Consider the following 13,413-nt stretch of genomic DNA (forward strand, 5'->3'; position numbering starts at 1 on the left):
AACTGGGGAAAGGCTAATTTTACCAAGATGAGATACGATTAGGCCCAAGTGGACCAGGAACAGCTACTTGCTGTGTCAGAGCAGTGGGAGGCATTCAAGGAGGAAATAGTGAAAGTACAGGGCAAATATGTTCCCATAAAGACAAAGGAGGGGGTACCAAGTCCGGACAGCCCTGGATGTATTGGGACATAAAGCTTAGGATTAAGAAAAAAAGAGAAGCTTATGGCAGATACCAAAGGCTCAATGCGGCAGAGACCCTAGAGGAGTATAAAAAATGCAGGGGGGGGTGCTTAAAAAGGAAATTAGGAAAGCTGAGAGTGCATGCGAAAGCATTGGTGGGTAGAATAAAGGAAAACTGAAGGGGTTTTTTAAATATATAAAGAGCAAGAGAATAACTAGGGAAAGAGTAGGGCCAATTAGGGTATGTGGACCTGGAAGACGTGGGTACAGTCCTCAATGAATACTTTGCGTTGGTCTTCACACTGGAAAAAGAACGACGCAGGTATAGACATCAGAGTGGAGGACTGTGAAATATTAGAGGAAATTAACACAGGATGTACTAGTAGGTTTAGCGGCCTTAAAAGCAGACCCACATGAAATGTATCTCAGGCTGTTGAGAGAGGCAAGGGAAGAGATATCAGGAGCCCTGGGAGTAATTTTCAAATCCTCTCTGGCCATAGATGAGGTGCCAGAGGACTGGAGGACTGCTAACGCTGTCCCATTTTTAAAAAAGGGAGAAAGGGTTAGACCAGGAAATTACAGGCCAGTCAGTCTAACCTAGGTGGTGGGAAGTTACTAGAAAGGATTCTGAGGGACAGAATATATCTGCACTTGGAGATACACAGATTAATCAAGGATAGTCAGCATGGATTTGTTAAGGGAAGGTCGTGTTTGACAAATTTGATCGAATTTTTTGAAGAGGTAACCAAGACTGTTGATGAGAGTAATGCATTTGATGTGGTCTACATGGACTTTAGCAAGGTTTTTGGCAATGTCCCTCATGGCAGACTGGTCAAGAAAGTAAGAGCCCATGGGATTCAAGATAAAGTGGCACACTGGATCCAAAATTGGCTGAGAGGCAGGAAGCAGAGGGTGATGATAGAGGAATGTTTCTGTGACTGGAAGTTTGCTTCCAGTGGGTTCCGCAGCACTCAATGCTGGGAACCTTGCAGTTTGTAGTGCACATAAATTATTTGGACTTAAGTTGAGGTCTGATCAAGAAGTTCGAGGATAACAGGAACATTGTTAGGGTGATAAATAGTGAGGAGGATAGCCGTAAACTGCAGGAGGATATCAATGGATTGGTCAGATGGGCTGGGCAGTGCAAATGGATTCAACCCGGAAAAGCATAAGGTAATACACCGGGGAGGGCTAACAAGGCAAGGGATTACACTATGTATGAAATGACCGTGGAAAGTTCTGAAGCTCAGAGGGAACTTAGTATGCATATCCACAGATCCCTGAAGGTAGCAGGGCAGGTTGATAAGGTGGTTGAGAAAGCATATGGGATACTTGCCTTCATTAGCTGAGGCATAGAATACAAGAACAGGGAGGATATGCTGGAACTGTTTTCAATGCTGGTTAGGCCAAAACTGGAGTACTGCGTGCAGTTCTGGTCATCACATTATAGGAAGGATGTGATTACACTGGAAAGGGTGAAGAGGAGATTTTACCAGGATGCTGCCTGGGCTGGAGGGTCTGACCTATGAGGAAAGGTTGGATAGGCTGTGGTTGTTTTTCTATGAGTCTGTGAGTTCCCATGGCAATTGCAGTGCACTGGGAACTGTCCAAAACTGCACTTTAAACCGCAAACTTTGGATCGTTCCGACTGATTTACATCAATAGTAAACCAGAAAAAGTTGGAAGAATTAAAACCACCTAGCTTCTGGGTAACTATTGCACAGACCCACACCGACCACCACCCCCCCCCCCACCCCCAGGGGACTTCCCCCACCCGCAGGACTCCTCCCACACCCCCAAAGGACTCACCTCCCTCACTTCCTCATGGACACCAGGCCTGAATCTCATAACTGCCCCCTGCCATCAGGCATGACTCACACCCACCAAGGACCGACCCAACCCAACCCGAACACCCATCCAATGCTACCCACCAACCTGAAACATTGACCTTCTCCCTGGCTTGTCAAAGACCTTCTACCCTGACGAGAACTTTAAACTTACCTCATAGAAACATAGAAAATAGGAGCAGGAGTAGGCCATTTTGCCCTTCGAGCCTGCGGTTTGTGGTTTGTGATCATTCAACTCAATAACCTGCTCCCACTTTCTCCCCATAGCCTTTGATCTCTTTTGCCCCAAGAGTTATATCTAACTCTTTCTTGAAAACATACAATGTTTTGGCCTCAACTACTTTCTGTGGTAGCGAATTCCACAGGCTCACCACTCTCTGGGTGAAGAAATTTCTCCTCATCTCAGTCCTAAATGGTCCACCCTGTACCCTCAGACTGTGTTCCCTGGTTCTGGACTCCCCCACCATTGGGAACATCCTTCCTGCATCTACCCTGTCTAGTTCTGTTAGAATTTTATATGTTTCTATGAGATCCCCTCTCATTCTTCCGCACTCCAACAAATATAATCCTAACCGACTCAATCTCTCCTCATTTGTCAGTCCTGCCATCCCAGGAATCAGTCTGGTAATCCTTCTCTGTACTCCCTCTATAGCAAGAACATCCTTCCTCAGATAAGGAGGCCAAAACTGCACACAATATTCCAAGTGTGGTCTCACCAAGGCCCTGTATAAAGCAGCAAGACATCCCTGCTCTTGCACTCAAATTCTCTCGCTATAAAGGCCAACATACCAGTTGCCTTCTTTACCGCCTGCTGCACCTGCATGCTTACCTTCAACGACTGGTGTATGAGGACACCCAGGTCTCGTTGCGCATTCCCTTCTCTCAATATAAAGCCATTCAGATAATAATCTGCCTTCCTGTTTCTGCATCCAAAGTGGATAAACTCACATTTATCCACATTATGTTGCATTTGCCATGCATTTGCCCACTCACTCAGCTTGTCCAAATCACACTGTAGCATCTCTGCATCCTCCTCACAGCTCACCCTCCCACCCAGCTTTATGTCATCTGCAAATTTGGAGATATTACATTTAGCTCCCTCATCTAAATCATTAATATATATTGTGAATAACTGGGGTCCCAGCACTGATCCCTGCGGTACCCCACTAGTCACTGCCTGCCATTTGGAAAAAGACCCATTTGTTCCTACTCTTTGTTTCCTGTCTGCCAACCAGTTTTCTATCCATCTCAATACACTATCCCCAATCCCACATGCTTTAATTTACAGCAACTGGTGCCATAAAGAAGGGGAAGTGGCTTCCTTACCTGACACTCCACAGCTCTCGACGCTAGGCCTCAGGGACGTGCTGTACTGCCCAGATCTCACCTGGCCTGAGTCAGAAGGTCGGGCGAGATAGGATCGCCTGGATTTTAAGGCAAGAGCTTTTGAGTGGAGTGGTAATCCAACTCAAATGCCACTCCATCGGAAGTTACGTCCCGTTGTTTGATTGAAAGCTCAGGCTCTCTGATCTCTGCTGTCAGTTTCACAGATTGTTTACACAGTCAAGCAGCTTCAAGTGTTTGTGGTTTTTGTTATTGATGCTTTCAAGAATCCGGATGATCGACACTTATCTTAGCTCACAGTGAAATTACTTTTTTTTTTAACATGGGAGAAAGTTGAGAATAAGTTGCTTTTTTAAAGCTTTTTTTTAAAAACACATACCACTGTACACTATAGGGTTTTTTGGTTCTAGGCACTGTATGTGGATCAATGGGCCTGGGAATGCCAAAACTCGGCATGGGGGGTGGGGTGGGGGGAGGGGCGCATGAGGAACCATAAGGGTGTGTGGAAGGGCAAGCCTTGGCATAGGGGGCATGATGGGGCTTTGGGGGTGGATGGAAGGGCAGAGCTTGGGGAGGCAGTGGCATGGTAGTATTACCACTGGACTAGTATTCCAGAGACCCAGCGTAAAACTCTGGGGACCCGGGTTTGAATCCCACCATGGCAGATGGTGAAATTTGAATGCAGTAAAAATCTGGAATTAAAAAGTCTGAGGTGACCACAAAACCATTGCCAATTGTTGTGAAAACCCACCTGGTTCACTAACGTTCTTTAGGGAAGGAAATCTGCTGACCTCACCTAGTTTGGCCTGGCCTACATGTGACTCCAGACACACAGCAATGTAGCTGATTCTTACAGCTCTGAACAAGGGCAATTAGAGATGAGCAATAAATGCTGGCTTAGCCAGTGAACCCCACATTCCATGAACAAATAAATAAAAAAAAAAATAAGGGGCCTGAGGAGGACCTTTTGAAATTACCTTTTAAAAGGTCACCTCATGCAGACTATGTTTCTCAACATCTCTGAGGGGCCATGAGCTATGACTCTTTAAAAACCTGGTCTGACGCCATGAAAATGTGCAGGAGTAGGAGATGCCTGTCTCTGCAATGGAACTGGCCAGGTCAGGAGCACTGGATGTGGGCCTTTGACAGGAACCAGTCCGCAGCCTTTAAAGGCATTCCCGAAAGTCAGGCAGCTCAGGAATGACGTCAGGATTCCCAGAATCTGGACCCACCCACCATTTTTGAAGGGCTCCTGAGTCATCCCAATTCTGTGAAAATCCAAGCTAATACTTCAGCTAAGGCCTAACCAGTTTCATACTCAGTGCCGCTATTTTCATGCTCATGGTAATCTTTGTATTTAAAGATATTCACAGCGAGGGAAAATCAGCTTTTTGGCAGGTGTCTCTACCTCCAAAGCATATGATGAGAGGAAAAAGACGGTCAAGGATAAAGGGCTCATTATTTTTAAATTTAGAATAAGGTTAGAATAGGTTAAAATTGCTATTTAAAATAAGAGTGAGAATGGGGAAAGGAGTTCACAGAGCATGAAATACATTTTTATTATAGTTTAGTCTTAATAGTGAGTACTAAACCTACTATAAATGTGTTTGATTCAGAGCCAAAGTGTGCAAGCTAAAAACTTAAATACCTGCTGGCAGTCTAGGGGTTACATGAACATGTGCCTAATATGATTTGAGAAATACCTAGAAGTTTCAAAACATGAAGTTTTAGTAGATACCAGATGCCTTTAACTTCATGAATGAGTTTATTTTTGTAGTGGCGTGAGTCTATTTGCCTGAGATTTTACAAGCAGTAGTTTGTTTATTTTTAATGGAAATACATTGAGGGTGGATTTATTTGTCTCCAATCCTCCAGCTAAGCAAATATTTTATGGTACAAGAATTTATTTGAAAATTTCAGAATGAGAGTTTTCTTGGGCAGGAGAAAGTTTTGTTTTTCTGTGTATGGAGGAGCTAAACTTACTATTTTTAAATATGACCAGAATAGGTTGCATTTGAAGAGCAGTTTGCTGAGTAATGTTAGAAGGTAGACCATAGGGAAACTTAATTTACAATGGACAGCTTCAAAGAGTCATTTCAGTTTGGCTATTTGCTAGTATAAACCTATCTATTGTTTTTTTAAGATGTATGCATTTGTTTAACAAAATTTTATTTTATTGTGTAGGCCACATGCTACATCATGTGAACATTGGGTTAAAGGTGAAGCAGTGCGTCCATGAAATTCCTTCCGTAGCTATGGAAGTGAGCATACAGCCTATCACACGCACTGTCCTTCGAGTCCGACTGACCATCACTCCAGACTTTAAATGGCATGATCAGGTAAAAAACAAAATCCAAAATGATGGGGAAGTATGCAAAGAGTCACTTGGAGAAGCAATTCCTGCTTTCTTGCAATTTCCAAAAGATTTTATAACCAACAATTACAATTCACAGGTAGCGAGCTGCAGCATTGCATTCACTGAAAATAAAGGTTAAAATTATCAAAGAGGAATTTATTCAAGAAATGCTGCAAAAATTTTGAAGTACTATGACCCTTTTTAACCACACACTTTAATTTACTATTAGGGCAATAGTATGTAAAATAGAAACTTCTGCTTTGAAATACTTTTATCTCTATTTCTTAATTATTAAAGTACTGATCACTAATTAAATGATGGCTTTCTTTAAGTGGGTTAGTGTGAGTTTTTGAAAGCTTAGTACCCTTGTAGGTTACTCATTCAGATGAGTTTACTCATTCAGATGAGTTTAATTAATCACACAACTAGATGCAGCAAAAGTCAGGCATTCAGTCCCTGAATGAAAAGTCACTTTGTCTTGATAACAACAACTTGAATTTAGTACATATTCGACAAAAAAATGTCCAAGGCACTTTGAAAATAGGGATCAGACTTAAGTAAATTGGAGAATCAAGAGGGGCAGACAAAGGTGTCATTGAAGCGATAGATTTTAAGAAGGACTTTAAGAAGGGAGTAAGAGATATAGCAAGACAGAGTCAGAGCAGGTGCACAATGCTGAAATCTCTTCCACTGATGTAAAGGGAGGTGAGAAATCATTAGTAAACCAGAGTTTGAAGAAGAAAAAATGAGGTCAGGGATATTCAGCTGGACAAGATGGTAATAGTCGAGTATAGAAGGATTGAGGCAAAGATTTTGGGGTCAGTACACTGGGAATAGGGTTGCCAATTGAAATTAGCAAGGAATGGGGTGGTAGCTGTGAGATTATGCATGAGGATGATGATGCCCTCTATGAATGTTTTTTTAATGTAGGGTGGAATTTGGAAACAAGCTCAGTCTGTCCAAGCTTTCCCCATAAGACAACCCACTCATTTTAGGTGTCAATCCAGTAAACCTCCTCTGAACCACCTCCAATGGATTTACATCCTTCCTTTAATAAGACCAAAACTGCACGCAGTTTTCAAGGTGCAGTCTCACCAATGCCCTTTATGACTGAAGCATAACATCTTTACTTTTACATTCAATCCCTCTCATAATAAAGGATAGCGTTCCATTAGCTACCTTAGTTACTTGCCATACCTGCATATTAACTTTTTGTGACTTATGTACTAGAGCACCTAGATCCTTCTGCACCTCAGAATTATGCAACCATTCTCCATTTGAGTAATACTCTGCTTTTTTGTTCTTCCTGCCAAAGTGAGCAACTTTACATTTTCCCACTTTGAACTCCATTTGCCAGATCTTTGCCCCTTCACTCAACCTATCTATATCCATCTGCAGCCTCCTCATGTCCTTTTCACAACATACTTTCCTACCTATCTTTGTGTCACCTGCAAATTTAGCTACCATGTCTTCACTCCCCTTTTAATGAGATCACCTCCCATTCTTGTAACCTCCAGAGAGTATAGGTCCAATTGCTCAGCCTCTTATCATAGGACAACTCTCTCATTCCAGGAAGCAATTGAAGGAACCTTTGCTGTACAGCCTCAAATGCAAGTATATCCTTCCTTAGATATGGAGACCAAAACTGCACACAGAACTTCAGATATGGTCTCACAAAAGCCCCCGACAATTGTAGCAAGATTTCTTCATTCTTGCCCTCCAATCTCCTTGCAATAAAGGCCAACATGCCATTTACTTCCCTAATTGCTTGCTCTACCTGCATGCTAACTTTCTGCATTCCTTGTATTAATATACCCAAGTTTCATGCCTTTTAAAAAGATATTCTGTTTTTCTATCCTTACTACCAAATTGAATAACTTCACACTTCCCCACATTGTAGTCCATCTGCTACTTTTGCTAGCTCACCTAGCCTGTTTATGCATATTTGCAACCTCTTTGTGTCCTCTTCATAGCTTAAATTCTCACCTAGTTTTGTATCATCTGAAAACTTGGATACATTACTCAGTCTCTTTGCCTAAACCATTAATATAGATTAAAAATAATTGAGGCCCCAGCACGGACCCTTGCGGCACTCCACTAGTCACAGCTTGCCAACTTGAAAATGCATTTCTCCGTTCATTATTAAGTCTTCCTCAGAAATAGATTCCTGCATTTACCTGCCAACTGATGTCAGGCCAACTGGCCTATAGTTCCCTGTTTTCTCTCTCCTTCCTTTCTAGGAGATGTATAGAAATTTAAATAATTGCAAGTAGGTTGGATTCATATTTATTCTTCAAGACTAAGAATATCAATATTCTGTAATATATATGTATATGTTTTTAATAGTTTCTAACATTAGAATTAAAACAAGTTTAAAATTTGAGCACTTCATTAAAATGCATGCTTAAGTTTTGTAAATGCAAAACTAAGGTTATTTCCTTTGAACTCATGCAGCAATTAAAACTGAAGCAATGCCTAATCATTAACTTTGTGATAGACCTTATGACACCCTGTAGATCAGTTATAGTGGTGCTATTCACACCTCAACAGAAACTGATGCAATTTAACCTTACTTTTCCTCATGCCTTCATTTCAATACACTAAGCAATTCAAAAAACAGTTGAGCTTTCAGAAATGGTACAAGGAATTAACTGTTAAGCTCATTGTTGACAACACTGTCTGTGTTCCACGTGCTTGAATTTTAACCATATGCAAAGTAATATCATTTTGGACAAAATTCTACTGGATGTTCATCCAAAGTGTTCCTTTTGAAAGTCCTGCAACCGTTTTATATTTTCAGCGTATGTTGCTTGCATGCTCAAAATGATGGCTGTTTTTATACTCTGGAACTTGAATTTTAGATCTAGTCCAAGCCCTCAGCATTAGGATCATAATTTTTCCATTAAAGATTGCTGGGGGTGGAGACAAAAAAGTTGTCAAGTGAAATTAGTCTCCAGTTCAGTGGGGAGGGTGGGTGGGAGAGTGGTAGTGGTGGATGGGAGAGGGAGAATCAGTGCAGCCAGCCAGCTCTCAGCATGCATTTGGCCATAGATTCACTGTGGTCCATACCACTTGCTTAATCCGGAGTACCTTATTGATTGAGTGCCTTGAAATATTTGTTATATGGGTAGTGTATAAACACACCATCAAAATATTTCAAAGTGCTTTACACGGCAAATGATGGTTTGGAGTGCAATGACTGTTTCTTTCCTTGGGAAATAAACATTTGTTGTATAGTGCATGCGCATAGACAAAATATGAGGTGCAGAGAAATAACAGGTATATACTTAAATATTTTAGGACTTCACTGTTTCAGTTTTAAGTTGAGGACTGTATTAAATGCACATTTTCGCAAAATGAGACCATGAGTCAGAGATGAGTGTTTAATGCTATTTCCTGAATCTGACACAGGTTTGCTATTAATGAGACTTCAAATGAACAGCAGGTTGTTGTATAATTCACCTTTAAATTTACTCTACCCCATAAAAGGCTATCACTTCTCTGATATATGCTTGTACTGTACCAATAAGCATTATTACATTATTCTATAGCTGTATTCATGTGTCCTTTCTCCCAAAAATATCATGTTATTTTGTCCCCAGTCCCATCTTTGGGTATCCTGTACCTTTCAATGGATGCGGTTATATTGCCACTTTCAAAACAGTTTTAGGTGGATGTTCTTATGAAATTGACAGTGACTTGACAATCAGATCTTTTGATCAAACTCTTAGGTGTACTAAAACAAAGTAGGTTGTTTGCACCACCTTGATTTTGTACTGAGTGCAATGTATCTGCAGGGCAGTGTGGAGCCATGTCTAAATGCTATCCAAACAGTCCATTGGACCTCAAAGGAACTTAATAAGTACTTTTAATCCTAGGAGAAAACAGAACTGTTGCCCACCTCTGCTAATATTTAAAGTTAATTGCTGGTAAACAAGAATTCATGCTGAAAGCTCGCAATCGCAATGCAAGCCACATGAAGACCAAGTCAATAGTATTCAAATCTGTCCATAGAGCACCATATTCCCCAGGTGTGAGATTGAGACCAGTAGTTTTAGCATAACTACAGAATTGTACTGAAAGTTAGAGGGCTTCTAGGTGAATGCTGCTTTTGAGTTGACTCCTGACTTAATTTAAAAACATTTTTTTCCTTCTTTATGGAGAAGTACCTCACTTCTAGTTTCTGGCATCTCCTGGATTGCCTGAAATCATAGAGGATTGTAAAGTTGCTTCCTATGACAGAGTGTAACGTCAGAGCACTGAATTATCTATTGTGAACATTATCTGAGAATAGATGTGTGTTACTACACAATATTGAAAAGTCAACAGTAATTTTAGGGTTAATTTTCCTGGTGCTCCTAATGTAAATGACTACTGGATCAACAAGGGACTGTGTTGTCATCTCTGATGTATTTAGATTAAGGATATACATCATTAACCTTCTGAACTTCACCAGAAAGAAAGATTTACATATTGTGTGCATGTTGAAAGAAGCAGATGCAACTATATTGATGAGTTGAGGCTTTTAGTTACTGGAGTTAAAACAGGTCATCAAAAAATACTATTGAAAAGGAAATGGTTGGCAAGAATTTCCAATTTGCAAGTCAGAAATTCCTGTATGTAAAAAAGAGTTAGTAAATAGCTATTCAAGTATACATCAATGGTTTGTATCTTTATATTCGTTCATGGCCTATGGGTATCACTGGCTAAGCCAGCATTAAATACCCATCCCTAATTGCCCTGGAGAAGGTGGTGATGAGCTGCTGCCTTGAACCATTGCAGTCCATGTGGTATAGGTTTACTCAGTGATGTTTGGAAGGGAGTTCTAGGATTTTGACCCAGCGACGGTGAAGGAATGGCGATATATTTCCAAGTCTGGATGGTGTGTGACGAGGAGAGGAACATCCAGGTAGTGGTGTTCCCATGCATCTGCTGCCATTCTCCTTCTAGGTGGTAGTGGTCACAGGTTTGCAAGGTGCTGTCGAAGGAGACTTGGTGAATTCCTGCAGTGCATCTTGTAGATGATGCACAGTGCTGCCACTGTGTGTTGGTAGTGGAGGGACTGAATGTTTATTGTAGTGGATGGGGTGCCAATCAAGCTTCTTGTAGTGTTGGAGCTGCACTCATCCAGGTAAGTAGAGAGTATTCCATCACACTCCTGACTTGTGCCTTGTAGTTGGTGGACAGGCTTTGGGGAGTCAGGAGATGAGATATTCTCTGCAGAATTACCAGCCTCTGACCTGCTCTTGTACCCACAGTATTTCAAAGGCTGGTCCAGTTCAGTTTCTGGTCAATGATAACCCCCAGGATGTTGATAGTGGGGGATTCAGCAATGGTAATGTTAAGTAGTATGTCATAAATGATCAGCTTTTTTACTAACAGGCAGCTTGATGTTCGTTCTTGATCATGCACAGCTTAGAATTATCAGAAAGCAAAGAATCATTTTCTTTAAAAAATTAAAAAAATAACGTTCAGAATGTCAAGAAGAAATAGTTAGATTCTCTCTTGTTGGAGATGGTCATTGCCCGGCACTTGTGTTGCGCGAATGTTACTTGCCACTTTTCAGCTCAAGCCTGAATATTGTCCAGGTCTTGCTGCATATTGGCATGGACTGCTTCAGTACCTGAGGAATCGCGAATGGTGCTGAACATTGTGCAATCATCAGCGAACATCCCCACTTCTCACCTTATGATGAAGGGAAGGTCTTTGATGAAACGACTGAAGATGGTTGGGCCTAGAATACCACCCTGAGGAACACCTGCAGCGATGTCCCAGGACTGACGTGATTGACCCCTTTGTGCTTTGTGCTTGGTATGACTTCAATCATAGGAGAGTTTTCCCCACGTTTCCCATTATCTTCAGTTTTGCTAGGGACCCTTGATGGCCACACTTGGTTAAATGCTCCCTTGATGTTGGGGCCCTCGCTCTGACCTCACCCCTGGAGTTTGGCTCTTTTGTCCATGTTTGCACCAAGACTGTAACATGATCAGGAGCTGAGTGGCCCTGGCGGAACCCAAACTGAGTGTCAGTGAGCAGGTTATTGCTGAGTGAGTGCCACTTGATGGCACTGTCAACAAACTTTCCATGACTTTGCTGATGACCCAGACTAGCTGGTTTTAATCCAATTTAGACACACACATAGCCACATACCCCATTAGAACTCTATTTTTAAATAATTTCCAATAACATTATGGACATTAATATCTCTTCATGACACCTTCCACCACTTTACTGATGATCGAGAGTAGACTGATGGGGCTGTAATTGGCCGGGCTGCATTTGTCCTGTTTTTTGTAGATAGCATATACATGGACAATTTTCAACATCCTCAGATAGTTGTCAGTGTGTAGCTGTACAGGAACAGCTTGGCTAGGGACGTGGCAAGTTCTGGAGCACAATTCTTCAGTACTATTGCTGGAACGTAGTCAGGGCCCATAGCCTTTGCAGTATCCAGTGCCTTCAGCCGTTTCTTGATATCACGTGGAGTGAATCGAATTGGCTGAAGACTGGCATCTGTGACCTCAGGAAGGGCGGAGATAGATCGCCCACTTGGCCCTTCTTGCTGAAGATGCCTGCAAATGCTTCAGCCTTGTCTTTGGCCACCCCCATCATTGAGGATGGGGATCTTTGTGTTTCTTTTTGATCTTTAGAATGGTCGACCTACACGGAGTTAGCGTATTTAGTGACCACTTTCGTGCCTTCAGAGATGACATATTTGACCAGTTCTCCTGGCATCATGAGGTGGACGGCGCTCTGGATTGGATGCTCCTCCTCCAGTGAGTTGTTTAATTGTCCACCACCATTCACAACTGGATGTGGCAGGACTTCAGATTACCATTAACAACATTTTTAACAGCTTCAAAAACTTCACAATTAACTTATTATTTAAAGTGTTTAGCTTGGGTCATTAACTCCTCTCCACTTTGGCCCATGCAGCAAGCATTGCCTTCCAACAATTTGCTCAAGGGATAACGTAACCATCTGTTCACAGAATCACAGAAAGTTTACAGCACAGAAAGAGGCCACTTGGCCCATCGTGCTTGTGCCAGCCGACAAATGAGCCACCCAGCCTAATCCCGCTTTCCAGTATTTGGTCCATAGCCCTGCAGGTTACGGCGCTTGAGGTGCATATCCAGACTCTTTTTAAATGAGTTGAGGGTTTTTGCCTCTACCACCCTTTCAGACAGTGAGGACGAGACTTGTACTACCCTCTGGGTGAAAATATTTTTCCTTATCTCCCCTCTAATCTTTCTACCAATCACTTTAATTCTATGCCCCCTAGACACTGCCCTGCACTATCCAAGCCCCTCACAATTTTGTACCTCTCAATCAAATCTCCTCTCAGCCTCCTCTGTTCCAAGGAAATCAATGCCAACCTATCCAATCTTTCCTCATAACTGCATTTTTCCAGTCCTGCAACATCCTTGTAAATCTCCTCTGTGCTCTCGCTAGTGTAATTACATCCTTTCTGGAATAAGGTGACCAGAACTGCACACTGTACTCAAGTTGTGGCTTAACTAATGATTTATACACATCCAGCATACCCTCCTTGCTCTTGTACTCTACACCTCAGCAAATAAAGGAAAGGATTCCATTTGCCTTCTGAACCATCTTATCATCCTGTCCTGCTAACTATAGGGACCTGTGGAAATTCATTTCAAGGTCCCTCACTTCCTCTAAACCTCT

General features: G+C 42.0%; 1 protein-coding gene across 2 annotated transcripts in view; it reads left to right on the plus strand.

Annotated features, from left to right (window-relative positions):
* ascc3 (activating signal cointegrator 1 complex subunit 3) overlaps positions 1 to 13,413 on the plus strand; it is a 619,273-nt gene that overhangs the window by 394,554 nt on the left and 211,306 nt on the right. For both annotated transcript variants that reach the window (XM_041188004.1, XM_041188005.1), the window contains exon 22: positions 5,556 to 5,710. In XM_041188004.1, coding sequence (XP_041043938.1) covers positions 5,556 to 5,710 — 155 coding nt within the window. The remainder of the gene's footprint in view (positions 1 to 5,555; positions 5,711 to 13,413) is intronic.

Source organism: Carcharodon carcharias, chromosome 5 (genome assembly GCF_017639515.1).
Source record: "Carcharodon carcharias isolate sCarCar2 chromosome 5, sCarCar2.pri, whole genome shotgun sequence".
Classification (NCBI taxonomy): domain Eukaryota; kingdom Metazoa; phylum Chordata; class Chondrichthyes; order Lamniformes; family Lamnidae; genus Carcharodon; species Carcharodon carcharias.